This window comes from Pezoporus occidentalis, unplaced genomic scaffold (genome assembly GCF_034315485.1).
Source record: "Pezoporus occidentalis ecotype Australia unplaced genomic scaffold, CSIRO_AGI_Poc_V1 ctg323, whole genome shotgun sequence".
NCBI classification, from domain to species: Eukaryota; Metazoa; Chordata; class Aves; order Psittaciformes; family Psittacidae; genus Pezoporus; species Pezoporus occidentalis.
In genome coordinates this window covers 323,350-343,428 of record NW_026915192.1, presented here as the reverse complement: position 1 = coordinate 343,428, position 20,079 = coordinate 323,350, and the positions used below count along the sequence as shown (strand labels likewise).

Here is a 20,079-nt window from a genome sequence, read left to right as displayed (position 1 = left end):
CAAGGTCAGTGATGGTTGGGATGGGATGAGATGGGATGGGATTGGGTGGGATGGGATGGGATGGGATGGGATGGGATGGGATGGGATGGGGTGAGATGGGATGGGATGAGATGGGGTGGGATGGGATGGGATGGATGGGATGAGATGGAAGGGATGGGACGGGATGGATGGGATGGGATGGACGCGATGGGATGGATAGGATGAGATGGATGGGTGAGATAGAGTGTGATGGGATGAGATGAGGTGGGATGGGATGAGATGGGATGGGATGGGGTGGGATGGGTGAGATGGAGTGGGATAGGATGGGATGGGGCGGGATGGGATGGGACGGGATGGGGCGGGATGGGATGGGGTGAGATGGGATGAGATAGGGTGGGATGGGATGGGATGGGATGGGATGGGATGGGATTGGGTGGTATGGGATGAGATGGGATGGGATGGGGCTGAATGGGATGAGATGGGTGAGATGGAGTGGGATGGGATGAGATGGGATGGGATAGGGTGGGATGGGATGGGGTGGGATGGGATGAGATGGGATGGGATGGGATGGGGTGGGATGGGATGAGGTGGGGTAGGATGGGACAGGATGGGGGAACACTGGGGCCGTGTCCATCCCTCTGAGGTCCCCGATGTCACCTGGAGCAGGGGAACCGGAGCACGGCCCCAGCCTGGAGGCCATTGTTGAGCCGCTGGGGGAGGAGAAGGAGGATGATGATAGCAGGAGGGAGCCGGAGGAGAGGTGAGAGTGGGAGCTCCTATGGGTACCGTGGGGTGCCTGGGGGGGTCTGGAGGTAGGAGCAGAGCCCACAGTGAAGGGGGTGGCTCTGGTGTCTGTCCGCTGTCCTGGTGTCTGTCTGCCCTCCACGTGAGGGGGGTGTCTTTGGGGAGGTGGGGATGGGGGGGGAGCTCTTTAGCCTCATGCCTTAATGAGAGACGCTAATGATGGCCTTTCCTCACAGGCCCCTTACAGAGGTGCAGGCAGCAGCAGCGCCCCAGGTTGGTGGCTGGGGGGCAGGGGGTATCTGATGCCCTGGTGATGGGCTCGGTCAGTGCCTGGGTCAGCCTGGTGCCATAGCCCTGGGGCTGCAGCGTCACTCAGGAGGGAGCTGCCTTTGGGGTGTCCCATGGGATGTCCCTCATGTGATGTCCTCAGAGACCCAGAGGGGAGCAAGGTGGGGAGAGGTGTGCCCATTGTCACCATGTCTGTGCCATCCCGCAGCCCAGCCCCACAGCCCCAGCTCTGGAGGGGACCCCAGGGTTGCTGCAGCAGGGAGACAGCCCCCTGCGGGAGCAGCACATCCCAGCCCAGCCAGGTACCTGTGATGGGGGCAGCCCCTCCCAGCCCCACACCATCACTTCCTCTTGCCAAAAGAGGAGACCCCCTCTCCTATCCATGGGGGAGCTCCAATCCACCCCATTCCCTTGCAGGTGACACAGTCAATGGGAGACCCTTGGGCACATCCAGCACAGAGGAAGACGAGGAGGAGCCCCACTCTGCACGCTGTGGCCTTGATGCTGGGGAGGTGGGATGGTGGGACTTGGGCTGGGTGTCTATGGGACTATATAGGTCTCTATGGGGCTGAGGAGACTGTCTGGGGGTGCAAAGTGAGGATGGCACGGGTGCTGGGTGCCTTCAGGAGCCCAGACTGAGGATGGGCTGCAGGGGGGGGCCCTCACCCCTCTTTGCTTTGCATTGCCAGGGGCTGGGGACCCCCCTGGCGGTGTCCCCACAGAACGGCCACGCACCCCGAAGCAGCCTCCTGAGCACCAGCTCTTCCGTGTCCAGCCTCAGCTCCTCGACGGTATGGGGCTGGAGGGGTGGTGTGTCTGTATGGGTATGGGTATGGGTGTGTGCATGTGCATGTGCATGGGTATGGGTATGGGTATGTGTATGTGCATGTGCATGTGTATGTGCATGTGTATGTGCATGCGTATGTGTATGTGCATGCATATGTGTATGTGCATGTGCATGTGTATGGGTATGGGTATGTGCATGGGTATGTGCATGCATATGTGCATGCGTATGGGTATGTGCATGCGTATGTGCATGTGTATGGGTATGGGTATGTGCATGGGTGTGGGTATGGGTGTGAGTATGGGTATATGCATGTGTATGGGTATAGGTATAGGTATGGGTATGGGTATGGGTATGGGGGGAGTCACCTCTCCAGCCCCCTCGCCCTGTCCCCCGCAGCTCAGCAGCAGCCTGATGAGCCTGTACAGCGAGGGTGAGCTGGGCAGGGTGCCCGTGAGGGGCTGTGTCCAGTTCTCCCTGCGCTACGACCCGGCCAGGACGGAGCTGCAGGTCCATGTGCTGCGGTGCCGGGAGCTGGCCGAGGCCAAGAAGCAGCGGTCGGACCCGTGAGTGCTGCAGCAGCCCCCAGCAGGGATGCCCGCGGGGGGGACCTGGTGCATCCTCACCTCGTCCCTTGGCTCCAGGTACATCAAGACGTACCTGCTGCCGGACAAGTCCAACCGCAGCAAGCGCAAGACCACGGTGCGCAAGAGGAGCTTGGACCCCATCTTCAATGAGACCCTCAAGGTTTGGGGTGTCCCTGGTTCCGGGGGGGGTGCATGGCTGCAGGGGGTGACCTCACCCTGCCTGTGTGCCCCCGCACCAGTACAAGCTGGAGAAGAGGGACCTGCAGGGCCGGACCCTGAACCTCTCGGTGTGGCACCACGACAGCCTGGGCAGGAACCTCTTCCTGGGAGAGGTGGAAATCGCTTTGGGCACCTGGGACTGGGACAACACCGGCCCTGAGTGGTTCAGTCTCCAGCCACGGGTGAGCCCCCAGACCCTCAGCCCAGCACCCCCACCCCCAGACCCAGCCCAGCACCCCCATCCGCAGCGCCCCATAACAGCCCCATCCTCCCCAGACGCCCGTCTCCTCGGATGGCCTCGCCAGCCGGGGCAGCCTCAACTTGGCACTGAAGTTCATCCCTGCCGGCTTGGAAGGTGAGAGGTGCCCATGGGTGCTTGGGGCAGTCAGGACCGGCGGGGGATCCCTGACCCCTCTCGCCCGTAGGCAGGGGGCTGCCACCCACAGGTGAGCTGCACATCTGGGTGAAGGATGCTCAGAGCCTCGTCCCCCTGCAGGGCGGCACCGTGGATGCCTTTGTGCAGTGGTAAGGGGATGAAGGCGCCCTTGAGGGGCACCTCTAGGTGCTGGTGGGGTGTGTGTGTCCCTCACCCTGCTGTCACCCCAGCTATGTGCTGCCAGATGACTCCAAGGCGAGCCGGCAGAAGACGCGGGTGGTGAAGCGGAGCCTCAACCCGCTCTTTAACCACACCATGGTGTACGATGGCTTCCAAGCCAAGGACCTGGCCGAGGCGTGCGCCGAGTTCACCCTTTGGCACCATGAAGCCTTTGCCAAGCGCCAGCTTGGTGGCATCCGGCTCAGCCTGGGCACCGGTGAGCAGGGAATAGCTGTGGGTGCCCGCCGTGCTGTGACAGGGGGTGACACGGTGATCTCTCCATAGGGAGCAGCTATGGGCTACCCGTGGGCTGGATGGACTCCACAGCGGAGGAGCGGGGGGTGTGGGGCCGTCTGCTGCAGCAGCCCGGGCAATGGGTCGAAGCTCTCCTACCCCTCCGGACCAACCTTGTCCCGAGGGCATAGCCTCCGGCCCCACGGTGGGGGGCAGAGCTGAGCCCAGAGCATCACTGCGGGGCTGGGCTCTGTGCCCCATAGCAGCAATGAAGTGGCACCGGAGGGCTCATGTGGTGGCTCTTTATTGCAGTGCGAACCGGACCCTCACTTCTCCCTCCAGCGTGGGGCTGGAGACACCTCGTCCGCGCCCCACTGCTGCCGCTGCGGGGCTGTCCCCTCCACCACTGCCCCGTGTGTTCCCCACGGAATGGTGCTGAGCACCGGGAGAGGCGGTGTCCTGCGCTGAGCTGCCCCGTTCCTTGTGGGGAGACCCCGCACCGGGCTGCCCCGTTCCCTCCCGGATTGCTTCCCACCGGGGCCGGTTCGCACCGGGAGGCTCCGTCCCTTCCATCGGGCTCCGCTTCCCCACGGCCGGGCCTGGGTCCGGCCTCACCGCATCCTGCGCCCCAACGGCACGGGTGGCAAAGGGCCGGTTGTGAAACAGGAGCGAGGGGAAGGGGAAGCGGTGGCACCCGGGGCATGTCCCAGCTTCTGGGCGGGGTGAAGGGCCGGGCAGCACCCCCGTACCCCCACTGCATCCCCCTGGGCATGGTGAGCCCTGGGAAGGGTCCCAGGGGACGGGGACAGGGATGGAAGTGGGCGGTGGGACCAGCGGGGAGCACAGGAGCTGGACATGGGGCTGTGACCCGTGGTCCTGAAGGGAAGGACTCGGTCCATGGTGACGTGCAGGGGACACGCTGGGGCAGCACATGCAGAGGAGGCACCCTCCAATGTCCCCAGTGCAGGTACAGGTTTGGCACCCGCTGCTCGGGCTCTGGGGGTGACAATGGGTGACAAGGACACGGACACCAGGAATAGGAGGGAAATCCTTTATTGGGTCTCTGTCCCCTCTGTGCCAGAGTCCCCCTGCTGCCAGCCATGGCCGTACGCCCTCTGATGCCCCCAGGGCTTGGATTTAGGGCTGGATGGAGCCCCTGTGCCTGGCTGCACCCCCCTACCGACAAGCCTGGAGCACCCACTGGGTGACAAGTCCCACCCTGGTGCCTCCCAGGGCAGAGCCAGTTGCATAGTTGTGATGTGGAGCCCTGTGGAGCCCTGTGCCTGTGGACGGGGACAGTCCTGCAGCAGCAGGGATGCAGGCAGCAGGCAGGGATGCAGGCAGCAATGCACCGGCCTCTTCTCTGCCTGCCCCATGGAGGACGAGGGCAGCACCTCCTCAGCCCGATGGCCTCAGATCCTGGTGCAGTGGACAAAGAGCAGGCAGCAGAAAGGGCCCGGGTGGATTTGCCGGGGGGGGGGGATGCGGGGCCAGGGTCCATCCCTTTGCAGCCCCCCCAGGGAGTGGGATGAAGGGAGGGTACCAAAGTGCGGTGGCAAAGCCATGGGGAAGGGCTGGTCCTGCACCGAAGAGGAGGGATGGGGGCACTTACTGTACCCCCCCCGGCTACACCCCCCGGACATGAGACAGACGCCACCTCACAGAGTTTAATTGGGGCAGCCCTAGCTACAGGTGTCACCCCACAGCACACAGCACGCACCCCCCCAGACAGCACACAGACACGGGGGGACCCCCCAAACACCCCACAGCAAGATAGAGGCACAGCAAAAGCACACAGCAAGACCCCTCTGGGGTGAGCCCCATGGCTGAGGGGAGGCAATGGGGCAGGGGATGCCCAGAGTGGGGAGGGGACACAGATGTGCCAAGGGTCTGGGCATTGGCTCCATCCAGGCGCTCCATATGGGGGGGACAAGGGGGGGACCCCCTTTTCCTTCCTGCACTAACAACTCCCAGGAAAACAGCAAACGAGTTGGGAAACACCCCCCATGCACACCAGGAGAGGGACCACGACACCCCCCGGCTTCCCCGCAGGTAGGGGTGAGGGAAGGGTGAAGCTCTGCGGGTACAGGTCCCCATTGCCACCAGCACCCAGGACCTACTGGTTGTCCTCTCTGGCAGCGTGCAAGGAAAGAGAGATGGGGCACGGCCCCCCCACTGTTAGACACAGTGAGCCCCATGGCACAGGCGTGAACCCCCCACCTTGGCTCAGCCAGGGTCCCCGCACTCCCTATGGGGCTCAGAGGCAGGATGTGGCCAGGCAGCAACAAACTGAGGACACCATGGAGGGGACAGGCAAGGGAGGATGGAGCCCCTCCACCCCCAAAATCCCCCCCCCCCCCCAACACAATGGGGATGGACACAAACAGCCACAGGAGACACCACTGAGGACACGGCCACAGAGCCCCCCTCCAGCTGACCCCCACTTTGGGCCATGTGGGATCCCCCCTCCATCCCCGAGGGCCTTACAGCGTTTGGTAGGTGCTGTCCTTGGACTTGATGAACTTAATGATGAAGAAGACCACAGCCTGGATGCTGAGCACCAGCACGATGCCACCGATGAAGCTAGCCGTGTCGAAGCCAGGAGGGTGGAACTCGGGGCTGCCCGTCAATGGGGCACTGGTGCTGGTGGTCCCTAATGGACATCAGGGACGGGGGGTTATGGGTGCTGTTGGCATCCATGGGTACCCATGCTCCTGCCAAGGAGAGGGGATTCGGGGTCCACCTGGACCCCAGAGGCTCCATGGGGAGGGATGGTCCCAGCACGTGGGCGCAGGGACAGGCTCAGCCCCTTCCAATGCTGGAGCAGCACACGGGAGAGGAGCCAGCGGCAAAAGGAGCCCGGTGGGATCAATAATTCAGAGGGCTCCGGGCTTCGGTTACCGGCTGTAATGAGCCCAGTGCTCTCCAGTTCCCATTTCCTGGAAGAGGCTCCTGCTCCATGCCCAGCCCCTGCTCCAGACGTGTGTCTTCCCAGCAGGGCTGGTTCCTGGTGGGCTGCAGGGTATGACACCCCTGGCCGCATCCTGCCATCGCTGCAGCATTGCTTAGGGCAGAGGGGGGCGCAGGGACAGTGCTGTGACATGGGGGCAGTGCTGGTACCTTGAAGCTCCGTGGATGCAGCTCCAAGGGTGGCTCTGCTCACACATGGAGGGAAGCAGCTTGTCCCATCCCACTGTCCCCTGGGGCACCCGGACCCCCCAGCCCAGCCCAGCACCCCAGACCCACTCACTCGGTGCCTGTGTCGTTGTTGGCTCCTTGCCATGGGACCGTGGAGGCTCTTCAGTATGGGACTTCAGCGCTGCCGGAGGATGGAGCAGAGGGAAAAGGATGTCACGGGGTATCGCTACATCCCATTTCCTTGTGCCAGGGGTGGGATCTCATCCCCACAGCCCTGGCACCCCCAGCAGCAGGGTGCTGCTGGGTCTGGGGGTGCTGCTGGGGTTACCTCGGCACTGGGTGCTGGTGTTGTAGAGCACACAGGTTTCCCTTGCGGCCCCCCCTCTCCGCACGCAGCTCCCCTTCTCTGCGGGAAGAGGAGCAGGGTTTTCCTAAGGACCCCCCCAGTGAGGGTTTGGGATGAGGAGAGCACATTCCCAGGGGTGGGCACCCATCTGGGAGTCACCTCCCATAGGGAAAAGCCCCATAGAACGGCTTTGTAAACAGCTCTTTTCCCCCATCTCCATCACTTGGTGCTGCTCCACTCGCATCTCCAGGGAGGGTTCCCAGAGCTGTCCCAAGCCCAGCATAGCCGCTGGATCCCCTGCTCCCACAGGATGGGTCAGAGGAGATGAACATTGACCATGGGAAGCAGCGCGGCCCAGCCCAGCAGCAGGGGCTGGGGGAGCCCCTCAGTGCCCCAGCCCCAACCCAAGCCCCTCACCTGGCTCCTCGGGGGTCTCACAGCGCACCCAGACGCAGCCGGTGCTGTTGTGTGAGCTGGGGCTGCCCGTGCAGGTCTCACAGAGCTCCAGCTCGCTGCACCCTCCTGCCAAGGCCAGGGGAAGGGGTGAGGCAGGGCCAGCACCCGTCTCCCCTCAGCCGGGATGGGGCTGGACCCTCTGCTCCATGAAGGAGGACTCCTTAGGGTGCAGCAGGAGGGATGAGGACACCTCTCACAGCATCAACCCCATGAAACTCATCCCAGGATGAAGGTGCATCTGGAGCACCTCTACAGAGGGAGTACCATGCACCCCACAGCACCCAGGGCCACGCAGGGCTCACCCCATTGCCCCAGCCATGAGTCACTTGGGTGCTCTGAGGTGCCCTGCCTTGTGCTCATCATTAATTTACAGCGCTGCCACAGGGAGGCTGCAGTGGGGAGCTGTGCCCGGGCCCTGCCTGCACCTCGCTGCATCCCACGCCTGTGCTGGCACCATCCTGGAGTCAGCTGAGGTCCATCCCCACCCTGGACATGATCCCCCCCGCCCAGGGCTCGCACCCTGTCCCAAGGGGTCTTTTGCCACACTGGGACCATCCCAACCTTGTTCTCGCTTCCCCCCATCCCCTCCATGCAGTGAGTTTCCCACCACACCACTCCTTTGGGGTGCACAGGTCCAGGTCCAGGCGCCCCCCACCCCAGCCAGTAGGGCCATGCCCACTGATAGAAGCCTTTGCCTTCTCCCAGAGCAAAGGGGGTCACTGGTGGCACAAGGCATGGAGTGGGATGCTGCGGACACAATGCATGGTGGGGGGCACAGCGCGGGTGTCCCCCCCTCAGCATTGCCGGGAGCCAATGGGGAAGTGGGACTTTGTTCACGCGGGTTTCAGGCAGGTTTGGGATTGAAGTTATTTTTATCGTGGCAGGCGCAGGAGCAGACGTTGGAGCCCAGCACTGGCAGCTCCCGCTCCTGCCCTCAGGTGTGGGGAGGGAGGGGAACGAAAGGGGGGCAGGCGAGGGCAGCCCCGGCCCGGGGGTGCGCTGGGACACGTCACGGTGGAAATGCCCCCCCCCGAGCAGCGGGAGGATGGAGCCGGGGGGGGGGGGTGTCAAAGACAATTCCCACCCAGAGTTACCCGCACCCGGAGCAGGAGGGTGCTGGCTCTCAACCTGCCCCCAGCCACGAACCCCACCCCCCCCGCACCCCGCTTGTCCCGCACTGGGGGGGCCCCTCCAAGCCCTGTGGGGGTTCCAGTCCCCCGAGTTTCCTCTCCTCAAACCCGGAACCAACCGCTGGAAGGGGGCTCCCCATGGCGGATGGGGGAGGTCCCGCGGGGTTGAGGAGCGAGGGGAGCAAAAAAGACCCCCCCAAAAAGTTCATCTGTCCCAAAGCTGCCAACTCCTCCCGCTCACCCCCGCCGCCCCGGCCGTACCTGCGCGGGAGGGCGCTGGGCGCTGCGCCCATAGCAGCGCGCACAGCAGCGCGCAGCGCAACGGCGAGGCCATGGCCAGCGGGAGGTGCCGGGTGCGGAGCGCAGGGAGAGCGGAGCGGAGCCGCGGGAAGATGCGCGCCCGCGGGAGGCGGCCCCGCGGGGGGGGGAGAGGGAGGGTGCGGGAAGGGGCGGCCCCGTCCCTCCTGGTCCCGCCCCGCTCCGCCCCGGGAGGCCCGGGCACGGCGAGGGGAGCTCCGGCGGTGCCTCCCCCCGTTATCCCCCGTTGTCCTCCCATCATCGTCCCGTCGTGTGCGCGCTGCAGTGACCGTGGGGAAGCCCCTGTCCCGGGGGGGCTGCACCCTGGGCGCGCAGTGCACGCACTGCACTGGATGCACTGCACACACTGCTCACTGTGTGCGCACTGCCCTCACCGCACGTGGTGTGCGCCCTACACACACTGCGCACTGCCTGTGCACTGCACTCACTGCATGCCCTGCACCCTGCCTGTGCACTGCGCTGTGCTCACTGCACTCACTGCATGCCCTGCACCCTGCCTGTGCACTGCGCTGTGCTCACTGCACTCACTGCATGCCCTGCACCCTGCCTGTGCACTGCGCTGTGCTCACTGCACTCACTGCATGCCCTGCACCCTGCCTGTGCACTGCGCTGTGCTCACTGCACTCACTGCATGCCCTGCACACTGCACACCCTGCACACTGCACTCACTGCATGCCTTGCACACTGCCTGCGCACTGCACACCCTGCGCGTACTGCCCGCACTGCCTGCAGGCTGCACTCAGTGCAGTGACCGAGCACTGCACTCACCGCATACGCACCCCAGAGCCGCTCCATCTCTCTCCGTGCCCGGGGCACCGCGACCCTCCCAGCGGTGCCTCCGCCGGTCCCTCCCGGAGCTGCGGGTGGGAACCGGGCGCGTTCAGCACCGCGAACAGCTCCGGCCGGGCCGGGCCGAGCCGGGCCCCGTCCCTCCCCCGGCGGCTCCCGACCGCCGCAGGGTCCCGCCCCGGTCCCATCCTGCTTTGGCAGCGGGGCCGGGCTAAACCCGCCCCCCCCGGGGATGCTCAGCCCCGGGCTTCGAGGAACCGAAGAGGGGGGAAGCGTCCCGGCACCGTCCCGGGGGTGAGGACGCCTCTTCCCCCTCCTCCTCCTCCTCCTCCTCGCTGCCAGCCGCCTTCCCGAACCAACCCTACCCCCCACCCCGCCCCACTCCAGCCCTTCCCGCTTCTCCCGTCCATGAATTATTTATCCCCTCATGGGAAAGCCGCGGCGGAAGGTGGGGGTGGTGGTGATGCTGAACCCCACTTTGTGCTGGGGCGGGGGAGCCCCCGTTTCTCCCCGGGCCGCCCCCTTCACACCCCGTGGAACCCCCAAACCTCTGCAGCGCGGGGGAGGCACAAGGGACGACCCCTCCTCTGCATGGACGCGTCGGGGGTCCCCGGGTGGGCTGGGGGGGGACAAGGGTGGACGTAGGAGGGACGAGGGGGCGGCGGGGGGCTGGGGGGGGCTCTGTTTTTATGAATGAGCTGCTCCAGCCCCGATGCGATTACTATGCGGCGCACCTCACAGGGCGCTGATTGGCTCCGGCGCGTCATTGACGTCACAGAAGGAGAACGGAGGGGGGGGGGGCGATGAGTCAACCCCCTCCCCATCACCCCCAATTCGCCCCCCCCCGGCGGGGCTCGGTCACTATAAGTCGGCAGCGCCATGGCAGCGGCGCCCGGGGCCGGGCTGAGCATCCCGGCAGGTGAGTGACCGGCACCGGGATGTGGGGGCACCGGGGTGTGGGGGGCACCGGGGTGTGGGGGGCACCGGGGTGTGGGGGGCACCTTGATGTGTCCAGGGAGGGAGTAAAGGGGGATTCCCCCTGTTGGGGGGCTGATGGTGGGGCTGGGATGGGGCCGATCTCATTCAGCTGCTGTTAGGGTTTCCATCAGTTGGGTCCCGAAGCCCCAGGGATGGGCAGTGGAGGGGTGTAGGTCCTGTGTTTATCCACCCAAACCGTGCAGTGCCCAAGCCCCTGCAGGCAGAGCGCTAGGAGGTAGGGGGATGTGTTGTGCCCCCCCCCCCCAGTTCATATATTGGTTTTATTTGCTTGCAAATGAATTAAAACCAACCAAACGCCCCCTCCAGGAGTGAACACCCCTCAACACACAGCGCTCTGCCCCCCTCCTGGGGACAACTTGGGGGGGGCACCCTGGGTCTGGTGTCCCCCCAGAAGTTGGAACTAGATGAGCTTTAAGCTCCCTTCCAACCCAAACCAGTGGGTGGCTCTATGAAAGGACCCTGCCTGGATGTGGGGTGACAGCATGGGCACACAGTGGGCCGTGGTGTGGGTGGTGGGCACTGAGGGGCTGCCCTTGTTCTCCACCAGCATGATGGGGGAACAGCCCCCCAACTCCAGCGAGAGCCATCGAAGCTGGTTGGTGGCCAAGAACAGCAGCAGCAGCTCCTTGGACTTGGAGTCTGTGGTGCAACCCCTTGCCTTGAACCCGTGGGATGTTGTCCTCTGCATCTCCGGGACCATCATCTCCTGTGAGAATGCCATTGTGGTGGTGGTGATCTTCTACAGCCCAGCTTTCCGGGCTCCCATGTTCCTCCTCATCGGCAGCTTGGCCACAGCGGACCTTCTGGCTGGGTTGGGCTTGATCCTGCACTTTGCCTTTGTCTACTTCATCCCATCGGAGGTGATCAGCCTGCTCACCATGGGGCTCCTGGTCACCTCCTTCATTGCCAGCGTCAGTAGCTTGCTGGCCATCACCATCGACCGCTACCTGTCCCTCTACAATGCCCTGACCTATTACTCGGAGAGGACAGTGACCAGGACTTACCTCATGTTGATCCTCACCTGGGGAGCCTCCATTTGCTATGGGCTCCTGCCCATCATGGGCTGGAACTGCCTGAAGGAGCCCTCTGCCTGCAGCATCGTCAAGCCCTTGACGAAGAACCACCTCATCATCCTCTCGGTCTCCTTCTTCATGGTGTTTGCGGTGATGCTGCAGCTCTACATGCAGATCTGTAGGCTCATCCGCCACCATGCCCACCAGATTGCTGTCCAGAGACACTTCCTGGCCACCTCCCACTATGTCACCACCCGGAAGGGCATTGCCACCTTGGCCATCATCCTGGGCACTTTCGCCTCGTGCTGGCTGCCCTTTGCCATCTACTGCCTGCTGGGGGATCACAGCTACCCTGCCCTCTACACCTATGCCACCCTCCTCCCCGCCACCTACAACTCCATGATCAACCCCATCATCTACGCCTTCAGGAACCAGGAGATCCAGAGAGTGCTGTGGGCCGTGTGCTGCGGGTGCTTGTCCTCCACCGTGCCCTTCCGCTCCTGCTCCCCCAGTGACGTCTGACACAGCCCGGCCCTGTCAGCCCCCTTCTCACCCCCTTGGAATCAGGCAGCTCTTCACAACCCCGTCCTTTTGGGCTTCTCCTCTCCTATTTCCCCACTTTTTGAGTTGACAAGAGAGAAAAGCATATTTTCTAGCCATGATATATATATGGGGTGGGGGAATCCTCATAGTTGCTTTACATCTGTTGATGATGCTTTATTTTTCTAAGGGGGGATGCTCATTCACCTCTTGTTTTACAGCCTCGTTTTCTACATCAGAGAATGAATCTATTTTGTACATATGGGGCGTCCCAAACCCACCCCATCTCCCATCCATCCGCTTATTTATTAGCTTTAATTAGCATCCAATGTGATTTGAACACCTCCCTCCTGCCGGCTCAGCGCTGCGGGCTGCTGCCCTCTAGTGCTCGCTGCCTTTGGGTCCCCCCCCTCGCAACGCTCCCCTGCCAGTGCCTTTGCACTGGGGCTGCATTCGCACATGGGGGTGATGGGGACCCTGCGGTGGGTGCTCACAGTGAGGGGGGAGGGATGCTTCTTGTTTACAGCCGCTGGGGATGGGGGGAATAAAAGTGCTTTGGGATACGAGGAGCTGCTGTTGCTGATGGGATGGGGGTGGCTTCGGGGGGTGAGGGGTCCTATGTTGTCACCCCACACCCAGGAAGTCTTCACATAGAGCCATAGGTTCGGGGTGAAGGGAGCTTGAAGGTTTCCTGCAGCCCCTTCAGGCACTGGAGCTGCTCTCAGGTCTCCCCTTCAGGAGCCTTCTCCAGGCTGACCCAGCCCAGCTCTCTCAGCCTGGCTCCAGAGCAGAGCTGCTCCAGCCCTCGCAGCAGCTCCTGGCTCCAACAGCTCCACGTCCCCCTTGTTTTCCTTGCTCCTGGTTCAGAAATCCCAAGCGACAGCACTTCCCCCTCCCATCACATCCTGTTAGCAGGAGCCGGCCCCTGGGAAGCCTTCGCCATCCTCATCCTCATGGCACCCAGCAGGCAGAGGGGCCGCATCCAGCCTGGGGCTGTTAGTGCTGCCTCCATCACACCCCAGCCCTGCTCCCGGTGCAAGGACCCCATGGCTTATGCTGCAGGAGGCAGAGCTCAGATGAGATGTGAGATTCCCATCGCTGCTGCCCATGCCACAAGGTTAACAATGGCAAAGCTAATTAGGGCAGCTCAGCCCCTCTGTGCCCCACAGCCCCCCCACGCCCCTGCCCAGCCCATCAGGAAGCAGAACTGAGTGCTGTGATGGGGTTATGGCAGCAAAGCATCAAGATGGGGAGATGGGGCTGGGCTCAGCGCTGGGAACAGGGAATTGGGGGGTCCCACAGTCCCCACTGAGGCTGAGTCCAGGAGAAAGAGGCAAAGCTCAGGGGTTGAAGCCCCCCATGTCCTGGGGCTGAGCTGAGGCCCATCCATCCACCCATGAACCCATCCATCCCTCATCCCTCTCTCAGCAGTGAGAGGTGCTGTGATTGATTCCCAGCCCTGCTTTAGTCACAGGCAGTTGGTACCTGCCACCTCCCATGAGCACTGGGTGACACCGGTGCTGGCTGCAGGCATGGGGGTGAAGGCAGCACCATGCATGGCTGCTCGTGGGATGGGATGGGGTGGGTGGTGGCATGGGGTCCCCAAACTCACCTGGGGGACAGCCCGGCATCAAACCCCCCCCAAACCCCAGCCCTGCGTCACATCAGATCGAGGGGCCAGGGCCCCTCATACCCATCTGCTTGGCTCCCTGCTGCCAACAGCCATTGTGGGGCACATCCTGGCTGGAGACTGCACCCTTCAGCTCCTACCTGTGTCCAGATCCCTCCTGCCAGCACGGATGAGGAAAGCCAAGTCTGGATGAAGCTGGGACCCCACCACAGTGCTGAATGCTCTCCTGTTACAGCAGTGAATCCAGAGCCATTCCCGGCTGCTCCAGGCCTTTGGGGAATGCAGCAGGGATAACAGCCCACAGCAGGGCCCAGCCTGCTCTGCTCTTGGGTGGAGAAAGATGCTGAAAGGCATCACCCAGCTGTGAGACACATCTGGCAGCCCTGCCCAGCACATGCTGTAAGCCATAGGAGCCTCCTGCCTCCAAGCTGGGGGCTCTGGGCAGCCCTTGTCCCTTTGGTCACAGCCCTTTGCCCTCCTATCAGGAGCAGCGATGTGGGGCAGAGTTAAACCGCATGGCCAGGCTGTGAATGCTGGGCTGGGAGCTCTGGTTCTGGGTTCCATTGAAATGAGCAACCTCAGCCCTGGCTTTGGGGGATTTGGTTTCCTTGGAAGCGGGAGCAGGCAGGAAATGAAGGGAAGGCGGCCCCGCTCCGAAGGGCTTTACCAAATGCCGAAGGCAGCGGGAGGCATTTCCTGGTGCGGGCTGTGGAGCATCATTCCTGGCCCCCACCAGAGCTGCGGGAGGCATCGCCGGTGCCTCCCGGGATGGGAGCCTGCTCTGGGTGGGAAGCGGGCCGCCCTCCAGCACCCTGCAGCAGCACGGGATGGAGAAGGTGCCACAAGCTTAGGGGTGCAGGGCTCCAAGGCTGGCTCTGCCGCCACGGGCAGGGAAGGACGGGCACGGCGCTGGGGCCCTGTCCAAGCGCAGCAAGGCAGGGGATGCGGGTGGGGAGCGCGCTCTGCCTGGCTGCGGCCCCTTCCCGTGCTGGCTGCCTTAAGCCGTCTCCATGCAATCCCTGGCCTTTGCGGAGCCGCTGCCCTGCCAGCCTGCAGCAGCTCGAGCTCCAAATCCATAATTCCTCTGGCACCCTGTGGTTATTTGTGAGCTGCTGTGAGCAGATGGAAGAGTTCTAGATAAAGCCATCCGCAGCACGGGAGCCGGCTGCCTTCCCCACACAGCCGCGTAGGCACCAGCAAAGGCAGGGAGGAGGAAAGGGAAGGAAAGGAAAGGAAAGGGAAGGCAGAAAGAGCGAGAAAGGAGTCAGCCATTTCTGCCAGGCCGAGCTCCATCCCCGCACACCCACACGCGGGCGCAGGGTGACATTGGTGCACCGGGAGCACGGGCTGCAAACACTGATGCGAGCTGGCAGCGCTGCGCTCACACGGGTCCCACAGCGGGGATGCAGGGAGAGGAGCTGACGGCAGGGGTGGAAAGGACACGCAGCCCACCCAGCCCAGGCCGGCACCTCCATTAAATAGGGCTGGGGACACAGGGCTGCTGTGGGGCTGGAGCTGAGCCCTGGGCCAGGGCACACAGCAAAGGCTGCAGCCAAGGCCCGAGCCCCAAGGTGCGACAGAGACCTGAGGCTTCCCCGGCTGCAGCAGCTCCTCTGTAGGGATCTGCTGGGCTCAGGACTCATCTCAGATCATCCCTGCTGGGCTTCTCATCCCTGCGCCAAGCTGAACCCAGGGAGCAGCAGCAGGAGGAGGAGAGAGCTCTCCCCATCACCTGGGGGCAGATGGGCTGCTAAGGAAGGTGGATCTGGGACTGCGATTTCCCCTTTAGGGGAATAAACCAGCACAACACACCCCAATCCCCCCCCAGTCTCAAAGGCTGGCACCCCAAAAGCACTGATTTAGCCATGAAGGCAAAGGAGCCGGGCTGCCGGCTGCTGCCCCAATTCCAGATGGATCCAAGAGCTGCAATACGCAGCACTAGGGAGCATGGAAGCCCAAGAGATCCCTCCTTCCCCTGCCCTCGGTGCCCCAGCACGACTAAAGGGCTTGCTTGTTCAGAAGCTGGCAAGGCCAATTAATCTAATGAGGTTTTGCAGCCAGGGACTATTGTCAGCCAAGAAAGGCAGAGCGCTGCAGAGCGAGCGCACGGGTGGCTCCTGGAAGCCAAGGGAATTTGGCAGAGCAGAGCTCTGCACAGGCAGGGATGAGGAGCAGCAGGGATGGAGCCTTTTGTTGCTCTGCACCAACTGGCAACGCAAACCCAAGCCCAGACGCGGCACCTGAACACAGGGCCCAGAGCCATCGCTGCTGCGGCTGGGGCCAGGCAGCCTCACTGCAAAGGGACCCCGGGAGGCTGAAAGGGAAGCAGGAAAGCAGCAAGAGCAGCTCCCTCCCACCCCAGCTGCAGTGGCTGGAGCCCAGGCTCATTCCTATGGCAGGGAGCACCCCCGGCAAACCAGGACCTCCTGCTTTGGCACTGCTGCCCACCACAGGCAGCACTAAGCACCCCCAGCCTAATCCTCAACCCACCTTGGCACGGTGCTGGAAGAGGCTCCAGCAGGGATGGTGCTTGCAGGACAGCTCTGGGACCCGATGGTGGACACAGGCTGGGTGCTTGATGGAACACTGATTGCAGCCGGGCTGCCCAAGTGATGCCACGGAGCTGCTGCGAGAGCTGGAGCAGCTCTGCCCTGGAGCCAGGCTGAGGGAGCTGGGCTGGGGCAGCCTGGAGAAGGCTCCTGAAGGGGAGACCTGAGAGCAGCTCCAGTGCCTGAAGGGGCTGCAGGAAAGCTGGAGAGGGGCTTGGGACAGGACCTGTCCAACCTGCTCTTGTGGAAGGTGTCCCTGGATGAGCTTTAAGGTCTCTTCCAACCCAAACCAGGCTGGGATTCTATGGAATTGCAGCAGCCCCTCAGTCCAGGATCTGACCCTATCCACATGTCCAAGAGCACAGCAGGGTCCTCACCGTGTGCCTGCAGTAACACACCAGGCACTGGCTGGATCGAAAGGATTTATCAAGTTTATAGTTTTTAAAAAAGGATCAAAAAATTATTAATTACTTTTTTTTTTTTTACATGTACATTACAAAAATCTGCAATCAGGAATCTTCATCCAGGGGTTTCTGAGCTGATTATGGACACCAAAGCAGCAGGAAAAGCCTGGCTTACCCAGCAACCGACAGGGAGAAGCACAGACAGCACAGGGGAAGTCAGGAGGCAGTGAGGATACAGATATGGACACAGGCTGGGCTCTGCTCCCGCAGCAGCTTTCAGCTGCATCTGTGCACATGAGGCAGCAGAGCCCAGGCATCAGTGTTTGTCTGCAGGGGTAGAAAAACCCAACAGCTCTGCTCAGGAGATTGGTTTCTCTGAGCAGATCTTAGGGTTGAAACTCCTCTGGTGCCATGTGAGGAACCCCCTGCACCCTGAGCGCATCCCTCACCGCATTCGACCCCCAGCCTGGCTGGGTCCTCCAAGGGCACTTCCCATCTCTTCTCCTGCCTTAGCTTCTGCTCAGCAATCAACCCCTAAGATACAAGTGGAATAATTAACTCTTATAAATATATTTATATCATGTAGGAAAATAAGGCACTTGAGGAGGGTTACAGCTCTATGTCTAAGTCTATAGCATTCTAACCGGGAAGGAAAAAGGGGTTAGTTTCTGAAATGAATTAAAATGAATGTTAATACAGGAATAAACACATCGGATCCACTTCCCACTTCAAGGCTGTTTCAAAAGCAAGAGGAGAAAGCACACCCTCCCCCCCCCCCCCCCCCCCCCCCCCCCCCCAAATCCAACAGGAATGAAAGCTGGCCTCTGCCCCCCACCGAGCCCTGCCAGGCAGCTCCCGTCAAGGACAGGTAATTCCCAAAGAGGCACCTTCAGTAAGTTCATGGATTGAATGATAATAGCGACCACCACGTCCCTTCCCTGAAACAACATTCCCCGGTTTCTGGGCCGTGTGAGACCTCCAGGAGCCCCTTTCCTGGCTCTGCTCTGGTGCTTGGAGCCTGATAAGGAGAGGAGAACGCAGTGAAGGTCACCGGCTGTGGAGGAGGCTCCAGGCTGAGCCCACGGAACTGGGATGAGGTTTTCCCTGGGAAGGGGGGTGGCGGGGGAAGAGGCTGCTGGGAGCAGCAGCCAAGCACTGCGGGCGAGGACACCGGGAGAATGTTTAACCAGGAGCATGGAGCCGGGAAGGGGAAGGCAGCAGCGGCCTGCCCCGACCTGCACACCCTGAGCAACCAGGATGGAGGGAACGGCTGCTCTGTCTGCATATCCGTGCGGATACAGGTCGGGATGACATGGGAACAGGGGTGTCCTCCCGGGGAGGCAGAGAGGAGGGAGGATCCCAATTGCCAGCTCTTGCTTTTGGCTTTGTGAAATGCTTGAGGCTTGCCTGCCACAGGGAAAGGAAGAAGGAAGTTCACATGGAATGACATGGATTGCAGGGGAGCCCAGCACAGCCCCTTGGTCAACATGGGGCAGCAGCCCTGCAGTTTCAGCACAGCTTCTGTGTCTTGCAAAGGTTGTTTTTGGCACCTCTCCTCTTCCCCTACCGCTTTCAGAACTATTCAGCTTACTTGGTGGCCCATTTTGCAATGCTCCTCAAAGGCAGCTGCTTTAAAGCAGTTGTTTCTCAGGGATCACCACACCAGGCTCCTTGTGCAATCAAAAGAGATTTAAAACCCAACAACCAGCCTTCCCTACCTGTCCACAAGCCAGCTGAGCTCCAGCAGGTCTGATTCTGCCAGTCTGAAAGCAGAGGGTGGTAACCAGCAGGCTTGCACGGACAAAGCAGTGTCCCTCCTGCTGCCAGGAGGGCCCTGCAAGCGAGAGAAGCAGGCAGAGAAGCCAACTCCCCGCTGGATCGCCCACACAGCAGCCTTGTGCAACAGGAATCGTGTCCCTACCACCCTGAGGCCCGGCCCTGCCTCACAGACCATCCATCTGGGGCATGGAGAGTACGGCACTTGCCTGGATTTCCCACGACAGGAATACTCACTCCCCCTATCTCCACAGGGATCGAGGCTCTAGTTAAGGCAATTTAAACTGAAGTCAGGTTTGGCATTGGCAAGTTCCTTGCTTCCCTGTGTGCTAATGCTGTCAGCCTGGGTTAGCTCAAAGGTCTGTTTTCCCCAGGAACCTGTCTCCAAGGGAAGCCAGAGGAGGATGCTTATGGAAAGAGCAGGAAAACAAGAGGCAGCGGTTCTCCTCTCACCCCCCCTCACCCAGCTTGCAGCAATCAGCACTTTGCATTGCCAAGTCTCTCTCACCAGCACCCGAGGGGTTTGTTCTCTCTTCCAGAACCTGGAACTGGTGCTGCTCACATGTTCCCAGCCCATGGGGATGCCTCGGAGTCTACGCCCTTCGCATCCTGCCTGGCTTGACAGGCACAAGCTCCTGCTTTAGCAGTCCTGTAAATCTCTCAGGGTCACACTGGATCTCAGCTTGATCCACACCCCAGAAAAGCCCATCCCCTGCTCTGGCAAAGACATGCACACAAGGCATCAGTAAGAACACAATGGCACGAACTGAAGGCATCAATCAAAGCCCAAGAAGGATTTGCAGCAAGCTGGCAGCCTCCAGCTGGGCCTGGCATTCCAGGTATGAGCAACACCATTAAACCAGAGGAGAAGGAACAGGCACAGGCTGGCAAAATACTTGACAGTAGGAAAGGCAACGAGGTTGGAGGAACATGCAGCTGGTCCCACCCCGCCACAGCTGGACCCGTGATCTTCAAAAGGCTTTGGAATTGCTTTCTGGCATGAACTCGACTGAAGGAGTCATGTTCAGATTACAATACACATCTGTGGCATCAGGGGTATTTGTTTCTACATTTCCAAGATAGGCTTATATGCTATGGAAGGGAATATAAACCAGGAACAAAACCTAGGTCAAGTCCACCATTTTCTCCCCTTGCCAGTCCTGGATCCATAGCGAGCAGCCTGGGAATCCACAGGGTTAGTGAGGAGGAGAAATGTCTTCTTAAAATTAACTAACGAATTAGAATCACAAAATTAAAGGAAATGAAGTGGGTTAGGTCTGATGGGCAACTTAATTCCCACACAAGATGTTTTTAGGCACAGAAATCCCCCTCCTTTAGAGTAAGGGAAGAGGAAGCCAAGGGAATACGAGCGTTTTCTGCTCCTCAAGTCCCTGTGTACATGGTCACCCCATTAGGAAGCACCTCTCCAAACTGCCTGCAGCATTGCCAAAGATGGTCCAAGTGTCTGCTGCTCAGAGAACTCCTCCCCACACCATTACCCTGCTCAAGGCACCTTTTTAAACACTCAGCGTGAACTGGAGGCATCAACAGAGCAGTTTCA

At 61.5% G+C, this 20,079-nt stretch overlaps 3 protein-coding genes across 4 annotated transcripts; 2 read left to right on the top strand and 1 right to left on the bottom strand.

Annotated features, from left to right (window-relative positions):
* The first annotated feature begins 629 nt into the window (after positions 1-629).
* SYTL1 (synaptotagmin like 1) lies at positions 630-3,721 on the top strand. Its single transcript, XM_062628763.1, has 12 exons — positions 630-739; positions 960-996; positions 1,220-1,313; positions 1,429-1,523; positions 1,701-1,802; positions 2,195-2,361; positions 2,440-2,542; positions 2,622-2,783; positions 2,878-2,956; positions 3,027-3,126; positions 3,208-3,413; positions 3,482-3,721. The coding sequence occupies exons 1-12, from the start codon at positions 630-632 to the stop codon at positions 3,619-3,621; spliced, it is 1,395 nt and encodes a 464-aa protein (XP_062484747.1). The 3' UTR covers positions 3,622-3,721.
* An 897-nt stretch (positions 3,722-4,618) lies between these two features.
* Positions 4,619-8,909, bottom strand: CD164L2 (CD164 molecule like 2). Of its 2 annotated transcripts, none has more exons than XM_062628800.1 (6): positions 8,762-8,909; positions 7,332-7,436; positions 6,897-6,974; positions 6,681-6,749; positions 5,918-6,083; positions 4,619-4,849 (listed from the first exon to the last, which is right to left on the bottom strand). In XM_062628800.1, exons 1-6 carry the CDS (start codon positions 8,832-8,834, stop codon positions 4,843-4,845), a joined length of 498 nt encoding a protein of 165 aa, XP_062484784.1. In that variant the 5' UTR covers positions 8,835-8,909; the 3' UTR covers positions 4,619-4,842. The 2 variants fall into 2 exon arrangements, with proteins under 2 accessions (XP_062484784.1, XP_062484783.1); XM_062628799.1 differs by lacking the exon at positions 4,619-4,849 and adding an exon at positions 4,913-5,562.
* A 1,935-nt stretch (positions 8,910-10,844) lies between these two features.
* Positions 10,845-12,422, top strand: GPR3 (G protein-coupled receptor 3). Its single transcript, XM_062628797.1, has one exon. The coding sequence runs from the start codon at positions 11,074-11,076 to the stop codon at positions 12,139-12,141; it is 1,068 nt and encodes a 355-aa protein (XP_062484781.1). The 5' UTR covers positions 10,845-11,073; the 3' UTR covers positions 12,142-12,422.
* Positions 12,423-20,079: the final 7,657 nt, after the last annotated feature.